This window comes from Natator depressus, chromosome 1 (assembly GCF_965152275.1).
Source record: "Natator depressus isolate rNatDep1 chromosome 1, rNatDep2.hap1, whole genome shotgun sequence".
NCBI lineage: Eukaryota > Metazoa > Chordata > Testudines > Cheloniidae > Natator > Natator depressus.
In genome coordinates, this window is record NC_134234.1 from 333,905,162 (window position 1) to 333,925,837 (window position 20,676).

The window sequence follows — 20,676 nt, forward strand, 5'->3', positions numbered from 1 at the left end:
TTTGCGTGCCAGTCATACATTTTAACATTTTTAGAAGGTCTCTTTCTATAAGTCTTTAATATATAACTAAACTATTGTTGTATGTAAAGTAAATAAGGTTTTCAAAATGTTTAAGAATCTTCATTTAAAATTAAATTAAAATGCAGAGCCCCTCGGACTGGTGGCCAGGACCCGGGCAGTGTGAGTGCCACTGAAAATCAGCTTGCGTGCTGCCTTTGGCACACATGTCATAGGTTGCCTACCCCTGGCCTAGCTCAACTGAGAGCAGCCATGCTTCAAAATAACATTCAAGCTACCCAGAGTGTAGTGTAGTGGTTGTGTTAGCAACTGACGTGTTGTTTTAACTTGAGCTGTTGCCTATCCACCCCATTGGGCCCACCAACTCAAGTAAAAGCACCATCATGCTCGAATGAAGAGTTTTTGTGTGAGGATAGGACTCAAGTTAGGGGTGACACTCAAGTTGTAACTCAGGTTAACATTGCAGTGAAGACAAACCCTATGGTCCAACCAGTTGCCCCTGTATAAACCAACTGAAAGCAGTAGTCGTGTGCACAGGTGTTATTGATAGCAAAACCTGAAGATGAAGTGCAACTAAGGACATAGTCTGGCTTGTAGAATTTTTGTTACTGGTGGTCATGGATCAGCAAGAAAAAAACATGCTTGATTCTCAGATCCCAGGCTGAGTTCTCAAAGCTAACTGCACTAGGCAAAGAGGAACTGTACTTTTTTTCGTAAATTAAGCATGTTAAGATACAGTAAACATGTAACTCTACAATTTTATCTTTAAACACTTCAGATTAGTACTGAGTTTCAAAGTGTTGTTGCATCTATAAACCTAGTGAATAACAGTATAAACATCTTTAGTAGCAAGCTCTGACCCACAAGTTCATTTATAAAGGAGGTCAATAAATTTAAAATCTTTGTCAACTAATTGGTTTTCTCCTTTCAGAATGCTTATTTTAGAAGTTGGAAACTATCCCTAATTGATGCCTTTACTGGCAAGGAAATACTGTTCATTGTTGCTGAGGTGTAAATAGCACGTTTTAAATGCAGTAAAAAACATTTTTCATTGAAGAACTATGAAACCAGCAAAACCTATGTCACTTGTGTGTAGTAATGTCATGGAGATGGTATGATGGGACTGCCTGCAATGGCATGTGGCCCATCGGCAACTGCCAGTAGCAAAAATCCCCAGTGGCTGGAGATGGGACACTACATGGGAAAAGCTCTGAGTTAGTCCAGAGAATTGGCTACATGCTCAAGGTATAACTGATGGCCATATTTGGAGTTGGGAAGGATTCCCCCCCCCCCCCCCCCCCCCCAGTTAGATTGGCAGAGATCATGGGAGTTCTTTTGTCTTCCTCTGCAGCATGGAGCATGGGTCTCTTGCAGGTTTAAATTAGGGCTGTAAAGCAATTAAAAAAATTAATCGTGATTAATCACACTGTTAAACAATAATAGAATACTATTTATTTAAATATTTTTGGATGTTTTCTACATTTTCAAATATATTGATTTCAATTACAGCACAGAACACACTGTACAGTGCTCACTTTATATTTATTTTTATTACAAATATTTGTGCTATTAAAAACAAGAAATGGTATTTTTCAATTCAACTAATACAAGTACCGTAGTGCAATCTCTTTATCATGAAAATTGAACTTACAAATGTAGAATTATGTACAAAATAAACTGCATTCAACAATAAAACAATATAAAATTTTAGAGCCTACAAGTCCACTCAGTTCTACTTCTTGTTCAGCCAATCGCTCAGACAAACAAGTTTGTTTACATTTGCAGGAGATAATGCTGCCTACTTCTTGTTTACAATGTCACCTGAAAGCGAGAACAGGTGTTCTCATGGCACTGTTGTAGCCGGCATCACAAGATATTTACATGCCAGATGCACTAAAGATTCATATGTCCGTTCGTGCTTCAACTACCATTCCAGGCGACATGCGTCCATGCTGATGACAGGTTCTGCTCGATAACAATTCCAAGTAGTACAGAACATACAACATATGTTCATTTTCATTATCTAAGTCAGATGCCAACATCAGACAGTTGATTTTCTTTTTTGGTGTTTCGGGTTCTGCAGTTTCCGCATCGGAGTGTTGCTCTTTTAAGACTTCTGAAAACATGCTCCCTACCTCGTCCCTCTCAGATTTTGGAGGGCACTTCAGATTCTTAAATCTTGGGTTGAGTGTTGTAGCTATCTTGAGAAATCTCACATTGGTACCTTCTTTGCACTTTGTGAAATCTGCAGTGAAAGTGTTCTTAAAATGAACATGTGTTGGGTCATCATCCGAGACTGCTATAACATGAAATATATGGCAGAGCAGGGGACATACAATTCTCCCCCAAGGAATTCAGTCACAAATTTAATTTTTTTTTTTTTTTTAACGAGCTTCATCAGCATGGAAGCATGTCCTCTGGAATGGTGGCAAAGCATGAAGGGGCATATGAATGTTTAGTGTATCTGGCATGTAAATACCTTGTAATGCCAGATACAAAAGTGCCGTGCCAAATGCCTGTTCTCACTTTCTAGTGACATTGTAAATAAGTAAATGGCAGCATTATCTCCTGTAAATGTAAACAAACTTGTTTGTCTTAGCGATTGGCTGAAAAAGAAGTAGGACTGAGTGGACTTGTAGGCTCTGAAGTTTCACATTGTTTTGTTCTTGAATGCAGATATGTAACAAAACAAAAAAATCCTACGTTTGTAAGTTGTACTTTCGCAACAAAGAGATTGCACTACAGTTCTTGCATGTGGTGAACTGAGATTTCTTTTGTTTATCATTTTTACAGTGCAAATATTTGTAATAAAAAATAACATACACTTTGATTTCAATTATAACACAGAATACAATATATATGAAAATGTAGAAAAACATCCAAAATATTTAATAAATTTCATTTGGTATTCTATTTAACAGTGTGATTAAAACTATGATTAATCACTATTAATTTATTTAATCGCAATAAATTTTTTTGAGTTAATTGCGTGAGTTAACTGCGATTAATCGACAGCCCTAATTATTATTAATTATTTTGTTTTACCATTGAAACTTACCTGGATCAGCTGAACACTGAAGCCATTTGGGCATGCCTGGAAATTGTATGACATTTTTAACAACTAGAAGATATTGATTGAGCACCATGGTCTTGTGGTCAGCTCTGTTATTTTTCTTCATTTTAGTAGTCCAAAAATTGATTATAAACAGAGTAATGCAGCCTGTTCCCAGGAAGGTGGAGTTGACATTATATTCCAAGTTACTGGCTTCTCTGTTTTGAATTGCAGCATCAGGTTCAGACCAGATTTTGGTCAATGGTAACAACTGGTCAATCAGATGCCACTAACACCACCATTCAGGCTACTATAAAACCAGTCAGAGAGGACAACTAGCCAGGAAAATACTGTCATCTTTCATTTGAAAGTGCACATTGGGCCCATTTCACAATAGTCTTGGAGCACCTTAGGTATGTCTATACTGTAATTAAAAATCCATGGCTGGCCCATGCCACCTGACTCAGGCTCTTGGGGCTTGTACTAAGGCACTGTTTAATTACCATGTGGATGTTCAGGCTCGGACAGGAGCACACGCTCTAGGACCCTGCAAGATGGGAAGGTCCCAGAGCTCGGGCTGCAGCATGGGCCCGAAGGGCTACACCACAATTAAACAACCCCTTAGTCAAAGCACCACGAGCCCGAGTCAGCTGACACAGGCTCATGGGTGTCTAATTGCAGGGTAGACATACTCTTAAGCCAGGTCTACGCTACCACCTACTTCAGCATAATTTACAGCACTCAGGGGTGTGAATAAATCACCCTCCTGAGGGCCATAAGTTATACTGACATATTCACCAGTGTGAATAGAGGTATGTTGGCGGAAGAATATCTCCCGCTGACATAGCTAATGCCTCTTGCGGAGGTGGATTTATTATGCTGATGGGAGAGCTCTCTCCCGAGAGTGTCTTCACAAGATGTGCTATGGCAGCTGCACCAGTGTAGCGCTTCTAATGTAGACTAGCCCTAGGTGTGAGCTTACACTTTTGTGTCATGGGCCCTTTATCAGCTACACAGGCCCCAAGGAGAATACCCTTGGCAAAGGAGACCAGCCCTCTCCTCCTCCCCCCAAACACACACGCACAGAGTACAGAACTGATTCTGCACTTTCATTTCCATGAGAACCTCTCACATAGCAGGGGACATGTTAAAGACAGGAAGTGGTGTGGCTGGGGGAGTACTGTGTCCTGGCTGCTGTAAAACCCACAGGGGCCTTGGCCACCTAGGTACAAGCTAGAGCAGATCTAACCCATGCTAGAGACCAAATTTAATTCCTAGCAGTCAGGGATCAACAGTGGCAGAAACTGCCCTTGTTTCCCTATGCCAAACTCGGCACTAGCACAGGGATTAATTTGTTCCATTATGGGCAGGTCTACATTTAAAACTTGCATCGGCGCAGCTGCAGTGCTTCAGTGAAGAGGCTACTACACGGACAGGAGAGCTTCTCCTGTCAGCATAGTTAATCCATCTCTGCAAGAGGGGGGTAGCTGTATTGATGGAAGAAGCTCTTCTGTTGACACAGTGCTGTCTATGCTGGGGATTAGGTCGGTATAACTATGTCACTCAGGGGTGTGGATTTTTCACACTTCTGAGCAATGTAGTGATATCAATGTCATTTTATAGTTTAGATCTGGCCTATGTTTGGATCAGACTCCTGAAAGTTATTGTGTTGAAGAGTCTTTAGTCTCTAAGGTGCCACAAGTACTCCTTTTCTTTTTGCGAATACAGACTAACACGGCTGTTACTCTGAAATCTTTGGGATGAGTATCTGCAAATTGTTTTAAGTACAGGTTGGATTTTCTCCACCATCTACTACTATTCGCTGTTTCTCCACTATATTGTAAAGGCAGAATGTTGGCAATGAAGCCATTTTCACTTCAGCATTACAAGACCTAGCAAGTGGTAAATCGTGAACCACACTGTTCAAACCAGGAGTAACACGGAATAATCATCTTAAAGAGACAAGGTTGGTGAGGTAATATCTTTTATTGTACCAACTTCTGTTGGTGAAAGAGACAAGCTTTTGAGCCAGGGCTTTGGAGTGGAGCCGGAGCGCAGAACAGCTCCGGGGCAGTGGAGCTGCAGGTTTTTGTCTGGAGCTGGAACACAGCTCCAAAGCCCTGTTTTGAGCTTATACTAAGTAGTTCTTCAGGTCTGGGAAAGGTATTCAGTGTAACAGCTAAATACAGGGTGCAACAGGTAAGGAGTTAGCATGTTTTGCAAGTGATCATTCAAAGTAAAGTGGGCAGTTAACATCTCTACAGTGATAGGATAAAGGAGAGTTAGGGCATGTCTTCACTAGAAATGTTAAAGCGCTGCCATGGCAGTGCTTTAATGTGGCTATGTAGTCGCGGCTCCAGCGCGCTATAAAAACCCCACCTCCATGAGGGGAATAGCGCTTCCAGTGGTGGTGCACTGTCTACACTGGCACTTGATAGCGCTGCAACTTTCTCACTCAGGGGTGTGAAAAAACACAATCCTGAGTGCTGCAAGTTGCAGCGCTGTAAAGAGCCAGTGTAGACAAGCCCTTAGTGGTTACAGGTTGTTGTAATGAACCACAAATCCAGTGTCTTTATTAAATCCATGATTTTTGGTATCTAGCTGAGTGGCAAATTTAAGTTCCCAAGCGCTGTCTTTCAATGTGTTGTGCAGATTTCCTTGGAGGACGAGGACTGAGAGGTCAGATATGGAGTGATCATTTTGTGAAAAATGTTCTCCCTCAGGTGATATGGTATTTTTGTGATTTATCATTTTGCTGTGTGAGTTCATTCAAGAACCTGGTGATTTATCTGGTTTCACCCACATAGTTGGTATTGATGCACTGGATGAGGTATATATCATGTTGTGATAGGCATGTATAGGACCCATGGATCTGGACAGGTGCATTGTTGCAGGTATTAATTATCGTAGTAGCGGAGATATGTCTGCAGGTTTTGCTTTTGTTATGGCCGGAGGTGGTGCTGCTTTGAGATGGTGTGTCCTGGTCTGGGGAGAGCTTGTTTCTGATGATGAACATTGTTAGGTTGGGGGCTTACTTGAAGGCCAGAAGAGAGGAATTAGAAAAGATTTCTTTCAGGGTGTGGTCCCCATCAGGTGTGGGTTGTAGCTGTTTAATGATCCCCCCCCCCCCCCATAGGTTCAAGTGTGTGGTGGTAGGTAACATGAAACTAGAGGTATGCAGTTGCAGAGGTGTGGGGGTTTTTTGGGTCCTGTATTGAAGCAGGTTCTTTCGAGATATTTGGGTAGCCCATTCCATGAGGCAATCTACTTCTCTGGTGGAGTGTCCTTGTTTGGTGAAGGTGGTTTTAAGTGTGTAAAGGTGTGTATCCTGGACTTTCTTCTCAGAGCATATTCTGTGGTGTCTGAGTCCCTGGCTGTAGATAACAGATTTCTTGGTGTGTTTTGGGTGGTTCCTGGATCTGTGAAGGTGTTGTGGTCCATGGGTTTCTTGTATGTAGTTGTCTGTAGCTGTTTGTTGAAGCTGATCCTGGTGTCTGGGAAGCTGATGTTGGTGTGGTAGTGTTCTAAAGAGAGTCTGATGGGTGGGTGGTAGTTGTTGAAGTTGTGGTGGAAACCTTTGAGGAAGTTTAGGTTGTCTGTCAAAAGGTAGAAAATATCATTATAGTATCTCAGGTATATTGTTGGTTTTGTGGTGCTTTTGTCCAGAAATTCTTCCTCAAGGTGGCCCATGAAAAGTTTGGCCTATTCGGGAGCCATCATAGTGCCCATGGTGTGGACAAAGTGTGTGTGTGTTGTTGAATGTAAAGTTGTTATAGGTGAGGGTGAAATGGATGAGTGTTTGGGGTGGATATGAGTGTTGTCTATTGTCTTCTAGATATTAAGAAAAACAGAGCTACCATCAAATTGATGATTTCTGTTCTTTTGGTTTAAAAAAAGCCCAAGAGGATTACTATTGTCACTTCTGGTTTGAATAGTGTGGTGCATGATTTACCATTTGATGTCTTGTAATGCCAAAGTCATAAACTGGCTTAAACTCCACCCTTTGGTCTTTACAAGACATGTTCTGCATTGTATGATGCTTCTGTTACCTTCGATTCCTTGGAAATTTAAGTAAAAGATACAGCTGCATGTCTGTGTCTATAATAGACCAGCCCTTAATATTGGTGGTGGTTCTTTGCCATAAACTGTAGTTGCCAGAGATTGTTGTTTTTCTCCAGGATGCAAGTTTAATAAATTAACAAATATCTTTGACACTAATTTATTAAAATGTTGATTTAGAATAGATGAGAGCAGTCAAATAAACTGAAGAATACAATAAAAAATCCTTCACAGAATACTTGTAAGTTTGGGGAGGGGATTTTGTTCAAGCCTAGTATGTATTTGTCTGATTTATGACACGGCTTACATCCGTGTTCTGTGGTTCTAGCCAAATACTGAAATGTGCTCAGAATGTACATGGATCACAAATTGCACAGGGTTTGATACTGTTTTTTTCCCTTAACTGATGACAAGGAAGTGCTCCTGTAGACCAGCCATGGTTTTAAGATCTGAAATTTTATAAATCAGCATTGCTAGAAACCGACAGTACGATATGAAAATCTGATATTTTCATCTTTATAGATATATTAATATTTATTTCTAGACCTAGCTGTTTATCAGATATCTCACCTTAATATCATGCCATTGTGATTAGTCTTGCTTTTTTCCACTTGAATTCTATATGCTTTTAACAGCTGTTGTCTGCATCTAAAAAACTAATCTTTTATACAGTTTGAAAGGCAAGATTAATCAGAAACTGGAGTTGACTAGAAACTGACTTGAAACAGAAGTGAAAAGGAATAATTTTCTTTGAGTACCTGGTGTGAAATCCTGGCTCTATTGAAGTTGACAGGAGTTTTGTTATTGACTTCAGTGGACTAAAGTAGGGCCACAACTTCGCCCCTAATGTCCCAAATACATCTGGTAACTTTCATCTTAGTTGCCATTTCTGAGGTCTCTTAACTTGGGACAGTATTTGCTGAGGGCATGTTTACAGTACAAAGTTAAGTCATCTTAATGTCAGTCTATATCCAGCCACCACAGTAATTAAGTTGGTTCTGTGTGTCCACACCAAGATCATTGTCTCGGTGGAGTGCACCCTTATTGGCAGCACTTGCATCAATGCACAGACCAGTGCACTGTGGTAGCTATTCCACAATGCAACTAGCCGCAGTGCGTTTTGGGAAGGGTTTGCAATGCCTCATGGGACCAAAATATTGTCGCAGGGTGAAATGGGAACATGGCTTCAGGCTTCCATGATGCAGTTTCCTCCCTCCCTCTCTTCCTACCCTGATATCAATGGCAAACAACCCATGCTTTCTCGCGCCTTTTTTCGAAAGCCTGGGTTAGCTGCGCGTGCGCCATAGTCTGAGAAGCATGGACCCCGCTCAGCTGTGCATTCTTGTTATGAGCATTACAAACACCTTGTGCCTTATCCTGCAGTATTTTCAGAGCCGAGACGGGAGTCGGCACGTGGAACATTGCGATGTCATGCAAGCAGCTCTGCTGCAAGCCGTAGAACGAAACAATTTCCGGTTGCAGTTGCGCAACAGCTGAATGTGGTGGAGCATCTTTTCTGTTCCCGGGAAACAAGCACTGACTGGTGGGATTGCATCATTCTGCAGCTATGGCTGCAGAACTTTCAAGTATGGAAGGCCACTTTCCAGGAACTTTGTGCAGAGCTTTCCACAGCCGTGAAGTGCAGCAACACTAAAATGAGACCCGCTTTGACAGTGGAGAAGCGAGTGGCAGTCGCTCTGTGGAAGCGTGCAACGTCAGACTTCTGCTGGTCAGTGGGGAATCCATTTGGAGTTGGTAATCCACCGTGGGAGCTGTTGCGATACAAATGTGCAGGGCCATTAATCAACTTCTGCTAAGAAGGGTAGTGACTCTGGGCAACGTGCAGGACATAGTAGATGGTTTTGCCATGATGGGGTTCCCTAACTGCAGTGGGACAATAGATGGCACCCATATCCCTATCTTGGCACTAGACCACCTTGCCAAAGAGTACATAAACCATAAGGGATACTTTTCAATGGTGTTGCAAGTGCTGATGAATCACAGGGGACGTTTCACCGATATCAGCTTGGGATGGTCAGGAAAGGTGCATGATGCGCTCATCTTTAGGAACACAGGTCTGTTCAGAAAGCTGCAATCAGGGACTTTCTTTCTGGATCGCAAAACAGCCATTGATGACATAGAAATGCCAATAGTGATCCTGGGAGACCCAGCCTACCCCTTGCTCCCGAAGCCATACACTGGCCACCTGTATAGCATTATGGAGTGGTTCAACAGTAGGCTGAGCAAGTATGTAATGTTGGTGGAATGTGCTTTTGGACATTTAAAGGGTCATTGGCACAGTTTGCTTTCTAGGTTAGACCCTCAGTGAAAGCAATATTTCCATTGTTATCACAGTCTGTTGTGTGCTCCTTAATATCTGTGAGGCAAAGGGAGAGAAGTTTCTATGGGGTGGGGCATGGAAACAGATAGGTTGGCAGCTAATTTTGGGCAGCCAGATACCAGGGTAATAAGAAGAGCCCAGCAAGGAGCTCTGCGTCTCTGGGGGGCTTTGAAAACCTGTTTCAGTAATGAGCCACAGTAATGTGCCCCGCTTATCTCTGTTGTGCTTTCCCATACCATGCCATCCATTGCATCAGTTTCCCTGTATACCCCCCACTTAAGGCCCCATGATTACAATAAATAAAGAGCATTTCATTTTGAAACGTTTACTGTTATTGCGCACACATAAAGAAACCGAAAGACCAGGAAAATAATTTAACCTTGGGCAAATGGAGTGATAAAATTGGGAGGGGAGAAACCAAGTCAGCTTGTCTGTGAAAGCACAGCAGTCTTGACCATCATAGGTCTTTGAATGGCTGCCTTTTGTTCTTGTACCCTCCCCTGGCATTGAGTGAAAAGGATACTCTCTCTCTCTCTCTCTCCCGCTCCCCTCCCCCCGGAACATTTTGGGGAGGGGAATTGGGAACAGGGCAATGCTTGCAGGCTCTGCATGAACTGCAGAGAGAGTCTAGCCTCAAGGTGCTTTTCTTGAAGCTCAACCAGATGCCTCAACATGTCTGATTGGTCCTTCGTAATCCACAGCATCTCATCCTGCATCGCGTGCTCATGCTCCTGGAATGCTCTCCTGCTCTCCATGTCCAGTTTTTCAGACCATGAAATCCTCCACGCTCTTAGCTCCACATCAGCTGTCCTGGAGGTGTTCATTATCTCGCTGAACATGTCGTCATGCATCCTCTTTTTCCATCTTCTAATCTGCGAAAGCCTCTCTGTTGGTGTGGAGGATGTGCTAAAGGCTAAGCTTTCCACTGTAAGTCATGCAAAGCACAAGGCACCCATTGTCAGCGCATACTCTGGGTCCAGTGCAAGGTTGCTATTTAAAAAACACTCCCCTTGTTACACTTAGTGCAAGCCAGAACATAATCAGAATCCCTAGCTATTCAGTGAACCAGTTCCAACTGTGGTGAGTATGTCCCTGCGGCATGGGCAATGGGCCTTTTGCTGCAACTTGTAGTAAACCTGCCTTGGGAGTACAGGTGGACAATACCCCCTCCCCCTGACAACATGGACATGGCTTTGAGACCAGGGACCAGCGTTAAGCTTCCCAAATTGCTGTCTTTGTGTGAGGCAGCTCTGGCGAGGTCTGACGCTGCAAGAGAACACAGGAAGCCCTCCCTCCCTTTTGTTTAATGCTGCTGGTAGTAGTTGCCCTGGACTTGTTGAATCTGAGGTCAATGCCGATCTCTGTCAACCAAACCACTGGCATTTTAGGGAAAGCGTGGTTGAGGAACCCGGAAGTCACCATGGATGGTGGATCACATGCTCTATTGTTCACAGTACGAGCACTTGTAATGAAAACTTCCCCCGTTTCTCCTAGGTGACCCTATGTGATATCAGTCTCCTGAGGGTAACAGAAGTGGCAAGAAAGCAGGTGCTGCAAGTGTCCTGGTATAGACCTGGTTCTTATGCTACTATGCTGTGTACCACAATGATGCCAGCACAGTTAATACTGGAGTGGCTTGGAAAAGTGTCTTACTGTGGTGGAAGAAATAAGGTAGCCCTCTCCAGAAACCTCTGCAAAGGATTGCAGAGAACCACCATGAAAGGTTCCTAGAGATCTCCATGGAGGATTCCTGGGCGATTCCCGTGCATATAAACAGTCTTTTCTGAGGGGCACCCTCTGCATAGCTGGAGCAGTCACTAGGAAGCAGATACGCACTGCACCTCACTTTTTCTTCAGATTAAACATAAAATAAAATATAAAAGCATGTAATCCCTAAAGTTTGATTGGAATTGCATACCCACTGGACGTGCCTTTCTTGGCATCACGCTTGACCGCCATGCTGTCCTGTGACTGAGTGGGCTCCAGGGTTAACAATAGCTCCTGGCTCTCGTGGAGAATCTCCTGCTCGCCTGTCTCCCATTCTCCTCTCATTGTTCTCATTGTTGCTTGAGGTGGCTCAGAACTCAGACTCTTGGTAGGTATCCACGCTGCATTTTGGAGTAGTGGTAAGGTTGCCTCTGAGAATCGCATGCATCTCATTGTAGAAATGGTATGTCTGTTGTGCAGAACCAGAACGAATGTTTGCTTCCCTTGTCTTCTGTCACGCCTTCCGAAGTTCTTGGATTTTCATGCAGCACTGCTGCATGTCCCTGCTGTGACCCTTGTCCCCCATGCCCGTGCAATCTTTTCATAGATATCTACATTTCTTCTGCTGGATTGGAGCTGTGCCTGCACAGACTCTTCTCTTCACGGACAAATAATGTCCACCAGCTCCTGTGTACTCCAGGCAGGAGCACATTTGGGGCACTGAGTTGCCATGGTCAGCTGGGCTGGTGAGGTCTCCATGCTGATGAAACAGGAAATGGGAACTCAAAAGTTCCCCAGGCTTTAATAGGGGAGGGGCTGTTTCCTGTTTACGTGGCTGCTGTGCAGCGGAGTTGAAAATGATCTTCAGAGTGGTCACAGCAGTGCATTGTGGAACCCCTCCTGGAGGCCAATTTGGTTGATTTACACAACCCATAGCCTGAGCCCCGCTGCCTGGGGGGACTTGGGCTTTGACTTCATGGCATTAAAGTTAAAACAGCTGTGGTTGTAGTACATTTAAGTTTATCAAATTTGGTATTAAGTTTAATTTTGATAGTAGTGTTAGCCAGATTGTTGTTGCTCATTGCTACTATCTCATTTAGTGTGTGTGTATAATTCTGTGCCAGAGGGAAGACTGATTGTTGTTCAGTGGAAAACTTTGTCAGTGGTTCAGTATAGGTCAAATAGATCTCTAATAAGCAGACAATGTCTGATTGTATTTTTTTTTTTTTTTTGTGCTCTTTATAGGCGTATTCTGCACTCTAAAGGAGAGTTGAGTGAAGATCGACACAAGCAGTATGAAGAATTTGCAATGTCCTATCAGAAGCTGTTGGCAAATTCTCAGTCTCTGGCTGATCTGTTGGATGAAAATATGCCGGATCTTCCCCAAGAGAAACCAACACCAGAGGGTAGGACATCGTTTAGGGTTGATACGTTATACAATACTGAAAGCTTTCCTTTATGGGGAAAAAAACAAAAACAAAACCCTCCCATTGATCTGTGTTTTCACTGCAAGTTCCTTTTAAATGTTAAGAGCTTAGCCTCCCATATTTAAATATATGGAATAAGACAAAGCGTTCTAGGGTATAGCAATAAAGCTTCATTTTAAATGTATTAAGCTCCAGTGAATTATTGAGCCTAAATAGGCCAGCACAGGACCAAAATAAATGGTGGAAACTGGTGGGTGCCCTATGCACCCAAGGGCTTGGGAGGTTAAAGAAAAAGATTGGATAAGTGTTAATTTTGGCGATATCTTGTACCTCTGTTAGGATGGTTTTATTAAGGTGGTAAGGTAATGGGTGCCATGTAAAGAAAATCCTATTTGTACCTTTAATCCTTCCCATCACTTTAAGTAAGTATATTTCATTTATTTTTATAAGACTAGGTCAGATAACTAGTCATTCACAGGCTTTATTTTACATTAGAGAGACCATTTGAATCTGAAGATTAGTAATCCGTTCAAAATTTCATTTTAAATGCAGCTCATATAGAGAAATATGCTAGCAAATACTATGACGTTTCAGTTAAATTGTCTTATTTCCTTACTACTTGTGTTTCCTTGTTTCTCAAATTGCACAGAAGGCACTTGGTTTTGATTACTTAATGTAGTTTGAATCTGCTTTAGAAGTTATCTATTAATTGCATCTCAGAGCTTAGCAGTTCAATATAGTTTTAAAATATACTTTAAACTTCCCCTTTAAAGTATTTCAAAATACAGCTGGGAAAATGTTGAACGACCTGTTAGATAAGCCACTAGATGGCTACCTGTGACCTTTGAATATGATGGCAAAATTCAGTATGCCACGCTAGTCTTGATGGCTGTCAAATTTTAATATTTACATATTCAGGTTCTTGAAATCATGGACCTCAGATTTGTCCAAAAATGCTCGTGAGCTTAAAAAAAATTGCTGAATCTGTTTTGAAGAAGAAATGTGATTATCCCAACAGTTTTCCTACCCTGATTGCCAGACACAGATTAAGCAGCGTGCAGTTGCACAGGGCCCTTAATCTCAGGGTGCCTCTGACCACCTGGCTGGTTTTTAACCCTCTTGACTGGTTTTTCTCCCCTTTTGCTGGTTGCAATATGTTGGGGCTTTTTTCCACTTGTAAGTTACAAGTTGGGGGAAAAACCCCAGCACAATGCAACTGGCATCCATTGCTGCATGCATGCGCTGCGCTGTCACAGCTGCTTCCACTATAGCATTCAGGTCTTGTGCCTACCGGTGTTGTACCAAGGTCCTGCTCCACATGCCAGGCCCTCAATGAGCCAACGTGGCGGCTCCTGCTCCTTTCAGTGCCAGAAAGCAGGGCAGACCTGAGGTTCAACAGCAGGGAGGACTAAGAAGCGGAGACCAGAGTGGGTGACGCAGGGATTCCTGGGAGCTTGGGAGGGAGTGGTAGGGGCTTATGGGCTAGCAGGCTGGGAGGGGGGGGTTGCCTGAGAGAGGAACAGGAGGATTAGGCTTCTGTGGGGGGGTGGGGTCGGGAGGTGTACTGAGTGGGAGAGAGGAGGGTCAGGATGCTGTGGAAGCCAAAGGAAAGAGTGAGTAATTAAAAAAAATATATATTGCAATATATATTTAAATGAAATATTCCTAGATGTATTAATATTAACATATCATATTAGTTCTTTAAGTCTTTTCCAAGCTACTAGTAATAAATTGAGATGTTCTCATATTTATAAATTATGTATCATGTGCTTTGTCTAGTTGAAGGAATGTGGGGAGGGTCCAATTTCCATAGTGCACAGGGCCCCCAAATTTTTTAATCCATCCCTGTTAATTGCCCCTGGACTACAATATTCCAGATTTTGCAAGCATTTACTTATATTCTGAAAATAAAACATTTGTGGAAGTTGATGGATGATCACCCCCAAAATGATGTATCTAAACACTTTCTGATGCAAATATGGATGAATTCCACTATAACTCCATTTAGTAATCTCGTATAATAGAAGTGTGATAACTTTCTGATTGCACAGTGTAGCTTTGTAATTTCATTGAATGAGACTAGTCTGGTTTGTTTAAGATGCTGGGGATACGTGTTTAATAACTTTCAGTTTTAGAAGCCAAGGTAGTGGCAGTAACAAGGAAACTTTTTTTTTTAATGTTTAGCCCAAAAGTCTGTCTTTTTAAAATGAGATGATCTGAAGCTTGTGTACATAGCTTTAACCCTTAGCTTAAAAGAAAATATTTCTTTTAGTATGATTATATTGATAAATTAGTCATTTGTGCATTCTGTGATTCCAGAACATGGGCCTGGCATTGACATTTTTACCCCTGGCAAACCTGGAGAATATGACCTGGAAGGGGGCATCTGGGAAGATGAAGATGCTCGAAATTTCTATGAGAACCTTATTGATCTAAAAGCTTTTGTGCCAGCCATTTTGTTTAAAGATAATGAAAAATGTTCTCAGAACAAGGACTCCAGCAAGGATGAGTCTAGAGGTAAAACAATTTGGAAGAAAATGTTCTAGATTTTTTTTAAAAAAATTTTATTGTGTCCAACAGCCATGCAAGTTTAGCAAAAGTAACAAAAGTCTTTAGTTGAAATAATCATTATTTATATAGCAGTCAGAACACTCCACCAGAATGGATGGTCTTGAGCACAGAAATGATGCTAGATAGGTAATCGGAACACAAAGTTGCTTTATGAAAATAATAATAAATAAAAATGAGTGCTGATAGCATTTTTCACCCAAATATATCAGTGTGTTTTTGGTGGGTAAGTATTAATATTTGTATCTTTATATATGAAAGAAACAAAGTTGTACCTTCACTGCAAAAGACAGGTATGGGGATTTTTTACATTGAGATTATTAACTTGTTAGCTATCTTGATGCAAATTTCTAGTGCAGACAAGGCAGGGGTAGTTTTTACCTTGGTGTAGCTAGTAAAGGTCAACACTTTCCCACCCGTACCGCCAACACACCTGAGATTGATTTGGCCTCGCTGCATTGAGGTAAAAACTACCTGTGCCTTAACGATCTCGGTGCAAAAATCCTACTGGAGACATCTTGATGTAAAAACATACCTCCTTCCCTCCCTTCCAGTGAAGGAAAAACTTAAGTCACAAGGGTTAATGCTTTATCCAGGATCACAGAGTGAGAGTGCCTGTCAGGAGTGGAACTCAAATCATTTGACTCTGAGGGCTTGTCTACTCAGCAAGTTACTGTTTGGCAAGCCATGGTGTGAATCTATAGTGTACCAGCTGGTGTACTGTAGATTCACACTCTGGCTTGGCGAGCAGTAATTTGCTGTGTAGACAAACCTTCAGTCCTGTGTACTAGCCACTAAACATATTGCGTGCCCCAGTGAATACTATTTCCATATAAAGCGCATGCCACTTGAAAGTTTTATCAAATATTTTGTTAGTTTATGAAAACAATACATAAATTATATCAAACTTTTAAAAAAGAGGGATATATGTTTGTAAAATGCAAACTAATTTAATTTAGAGATTATAGATACAGTATGCGGAAGAATACTAAAACTAGGAAGAATACTTCTGGTTATGTTTAGATTGTAATCTTTGGGAACTCTAGCTATGATGAATTAAGATGGTCATCTAAGAAAACAAAAAATATATTTTAGTGTCAGATTCTTATCATAAGTTTATAGATTTTAAGACCAGAACAGGCTATTAGATCAACTAGTCCAACCTCCTTTATAACACAAGCCAAAAAATGCTTGTTGTAGATGGTTTCTGTTGGGAGCAAAAAGGAGATACTTGTAAGTTCATTGTAAACAGATGGCACTTTTGAAATTTTGGGTTTATTATTTAATCATGATATTAAACATAGAACACTGTAGGTTATGTGTAGAATGCCTAACAAATAACATATCCCAGCCCAGTGAAGACACAACAAGTACAATTGGGAACAAACCAAGACACTCAAAAGGTATGAGCACCTTTTAACAGAAGCACATCACAGAAGGAAGTGAATTAGGGAGACTGTTCCAGGCATGTATGGCGATATGAAAGATGGCACAAAGTCCAGAATTGACAAATAAGACTAATGTATTGGTCAGAAGAGAAGTGTGCTTCTTCTCCTTAGACATGAATAAAGGTATGTAAGAGGTCAGGCTAGAGATTCAGGGATGCACCAACGTGTCTTAGAATATTTTTAAGCCATGTCTACTCGTGTTTACATTGCAAGTAAAATATTTCTGCTTTCTTTGAAACAGATTCAAAAGATGCCAAGGATAATAAGGATGTTGCTGGTACTGAGGATTTGGAGTTGGATATGGAGAATTTGGACATTAATGATGATAACTTGGAGTTAGACTGTGGAGATGAAGCAGAAGATCTCACAAAAAAGCTTCTTGATGAGCAAGGTAAAAGCAGAGCTGATAAACATTGCTAGGGCTACTGTATTCTAACTGGGTCCTGGTATTTCTTCAATTCCTTGTATTAATATGGAGGGGTTCTTTTGATTCTTTTGGGCAACGTCTGTAGTAGCTAGAAGCAGTTTGAGCAAGGTCATTCCTTCCTGCATCCTATTGTGCTCAGCAGACACTTCTAACAAAACATTCAATAAAGAGAGATAAGAAATAAAAGTGCACTGCAGAAAGAAAAGAAAACTGGTCCAAAACTGCTAAAGGATAAAAATAGAAATAACTTCTCCTTTCAGTAAAGACACTGAGATGATTTAGTAACCACTATTTTGAGGTTTGTGTGGTGAAGGTTAATAGATACGTTTGTTACTGCTTTGGCATTTGATTGAATTGTGAAAAAGATTAAATGTAAAGGCAGTTCTACTCAGAAAATGACGGTAATAAATGGCATGTGAGACTTCATGTTTGTATATCAATTATTATCTTATCAAATGTGTTCAGCTTACAAATAAAAAGATGTTTTACTTTTAAGCCCAATGTGGACTCTAAAAGTCAAACATGGTTCTTTCTTTCTTGTGCATCATCATCATCAGTAATACGGATTTTGCATTCAATAACAACTATTGCCTTCCCTGATAAACACTCAGTAAAAAGTCCTGCTAAGGATGCACAAGAAGGAATAGAATCCAGCACATCCTCTCTCCTGTAACAATGTTAGCATAGATAGCATGGGTAAAAACTGGTAAAATCTAAGTTGGTTGTGGTGTATTCCCACCTGTGAGTTATGAGTCTCCTACCGGTGCTGCTGAACTTTGGGAACCTTCTGAAAAGCAGCACCAAATGTCAGGAGCCAAGGGCCACATACTTCTCAATTACTTCCTTTCTGCAATTAGCTGCAGGAGAAGGGACTTTGTGTGCATTGTGTCCCTTGGTTTTCCCAGAGGTGGATGCAAATGATGCTCTTCATTTTGCCCGGGGATATTTCTTCCCCAGATTTCTGCTCTGTGTATAGGGTCTTCACACTTGAGCCTGCACCAATGGTCAGTAGAGGCTCTGTGGCCTCAAACCAGAAGCCTTATGAATCCCACCCCAAGATATGTTAAGTCATCCTTCTGCCCCCATGAAGGAATAGACTGCATTTGACTTCAGAGATGAAGATGAAGACTTCAAACAAAGTGGGGATGACTTTGGCAGTGAAGAAGTTTGTTTGTTTCCTGAGTCTCAAGTGGGCTCTGAAGCCTCATCAGTTCAAAGATGTGAGCCTTCTGGGGCAAGAACTTAACTGATTCTGAGGGTAATTTCTGCTTCTAAAGTACTTGCCAGAGGATCTCTTTTTATCAGGGTGAGGAGCTCCCCATGTACCAAAGAGACCTAGTACTAAATAGGCATGCTGGCGGATGGGTGGTTTTACCAGCCAAGGAATGGAAATCAAGTTCCAAACCTCAGTCCTGACAACTTTTGATGGTTCAGATGTGTTGACTCATATGGTGGCATCAGCTCTTCTGGAGTCAGTACTTCTGGCTTGAATCTTTGGGCATTTTGTCTGAGGCTTAATCTGTGTTGCAGACCACCTTTTCAAGGGGGAGGGTCTTTTCAGCTATAAGATGGATGACCTGATGAAGAAGGTGAAGGACACTGAGTTCACTGCTAGGTCATAGTGCATCCTCAATGGGTGCTGTTTTTCAGAAGGTTTTTGAAGCTCAGTGGTGCTGGGTGTGCCTCTACAATGCAAAACTGGCAGAGGCAACACTATCAAGGAAGTACAGTTATGGTAAGTAGTGAACTTTATAACTCCAGTCATCAGATATGATTCTGATACACAGAGGGAGCAGATCCATTGACTAAGAATGTGCCATCTTTACATAGTCACTTTTCATAGTAGACATACTTCAAATGTTTGGTTTTTTTTAACTACTGCTAAAATAGGGTAACTGCTATAAATTGCACTTCTCTGTAAGCTTCAAGATATTCTCCCTGCTCCAGAGAGCTTTCTAAATATGTCAGTGCAAACAAATGCAAGACATTAAGGAAGGGAGCAAGTATTAATGAGAAGGAAAAAAGGATCTTCCCTCCGTCCAGTCTCTCGTTTTGGCTACTGATCTTTCTTCTCAACTTCCCCTTTCTCTGCTACTATCATCAACACCAACGACCTTCTTGTCACTTAATGCCACAATTTGGGGGTTATTTTTTGATTGCCCAGCTCCTCTTGCTGCAGAAATCCAGGCTTAATACAAATCCTTCTGTTCCTTCCTCCAAGGTATCTAAGATCCATCCTTTTCTTTCCATCCCTGAAACTAAATCTCACCTCCGTGTCCCCATTATATCCTGCTTTGCCTGCTCTAACATCCTCCCCTAACACCCATGTTTCTTTTAATCTATATAAAATGCTGCAGCTTAAGTTATCTGCCTTGCCTGTCATTTTGATCATCTCACTCCTCCTTTGGAATTCCCTTTCATGACTCCACATCTCCTACATTACCACATACATACAAGATTATGGCCGTCAATTCAAAACCCTGCAAAAATCATACCTTCCTTACTTATTCTCCTTGTTCTTGCTTTGCATTGTCAACCATCCAGCTGTCAGCTTTTTACATAAATACATCCATGTCTTCTTTTATGTGGTGCTCAACCTTCCTTTATCTGCACTTCCTGTACACTCTTGGTATTTAAGTCCCCCTTGAAGACCCAGTGTTGCCATTCTGCTCACAGCATCTGTTTGACATTTATAGTTTAAAAAACTGTTTCCCTCTTCCTCCATCCTCTGTCTACTTGTCTGTCTGTCCATCAGTTAGATTGTGAGATCTTTGGGGCAAAGACCATTCCTCCATGTCTGTCTTGAAAGCACATTGTGGGCACAACATTAAACACATAAAGTGATTATGTCTGAGAGAAGTATCTTTTTTAGGTGAGAGGAGTGTAGGGGTATTTTGCAGAAAATGAGATCAGAAATGCAGGCAGGCGATGTATTGACATACTCTTAGCTCACTGACAGCCCAAAAAATTGGGAAACAATGCCAGGTTATCAGACTAACATGCACAATTAAACAAGAAATGAATTGTGACAGTGCACCAGATCCTAGCCAGTATGGTACGGAGAGCATGTCTCAAACACATGTCACAAAATACGGATGGACTAGTAATTACGTTAGCTCAGCATGGAAAATTGAGGTCCAAAGTCAGTGGTGGGGCATGGAGAGGGAAGGGACTCTTTCAAAATAGAATGAAAGTTATTATAGCATGACAAAATACCAAATATAAAAACTGATTTGTTTGAAGCATATGGAGGAATCTATGAAATGCACTGTGAAGCTGTGAATACATCGTGAGTACATTGCAAACCCTACATATTGTACAGAAATTTAGGAAAGTGTGTTACAAAAATCTAAACTGAGACACTTTTATAAATTTGGTGTTTCCATTTGATAAGTTGATTGTTTTTTTTATCTTGATTCTTCCATAACCAAAATCTAGTGGCAGCTTGGCAAGATGGCCTTATCTGGGGAAGCTGAGTGTCTTTCTCTTAACCACCAAATGCATCATTTGGTGACATTTGTTCTTACATTCTGGAAGATTGTGAGATAACTGTAATTGAGACAGTATATTATTACTATTATTAATCATGTTTATTACAGTAGTGCTTAAGGACCAACCACGAATGGAGT

The 20,676-nt window shown here is 41.4% G+C and overlaps 1 protein-coding gene across 4 annotated transcripts in view; it reads left to right on the forward strand.

The window, feature by feature from the left end:
- The window catches only part of UPF2 (UPF2 regulator of nonsense mediated mRNA decay), a 136,516-nt gene that overhangs the window by 11,405 nt on the left and 104,435 nt on the right, over positions 1 to 20,676 (forward strand). For all 4 annotated transcript variants that reach the window (XM_074942626.1, XM_074942625.1, XM_074942627.1 and 1 more), the window contains exons 4-6: positions 12,423 to 12,583; positions 14,924 to 15,121; positions 16,862 to 17,011. In XM_074942626.1, the coding sequence (XP_074798727.1) occupies positions 12,423 to 12,583; positions 14,924 to 15,121; positions 16,862 to 17,011 (509 nt within the window). The remainder of the gene's footprint in view (positions 1 to 12,422; positions 12,584 to 14,923; positions 15,122 to 16,861; positions 17,012 to 20,676) is intronic.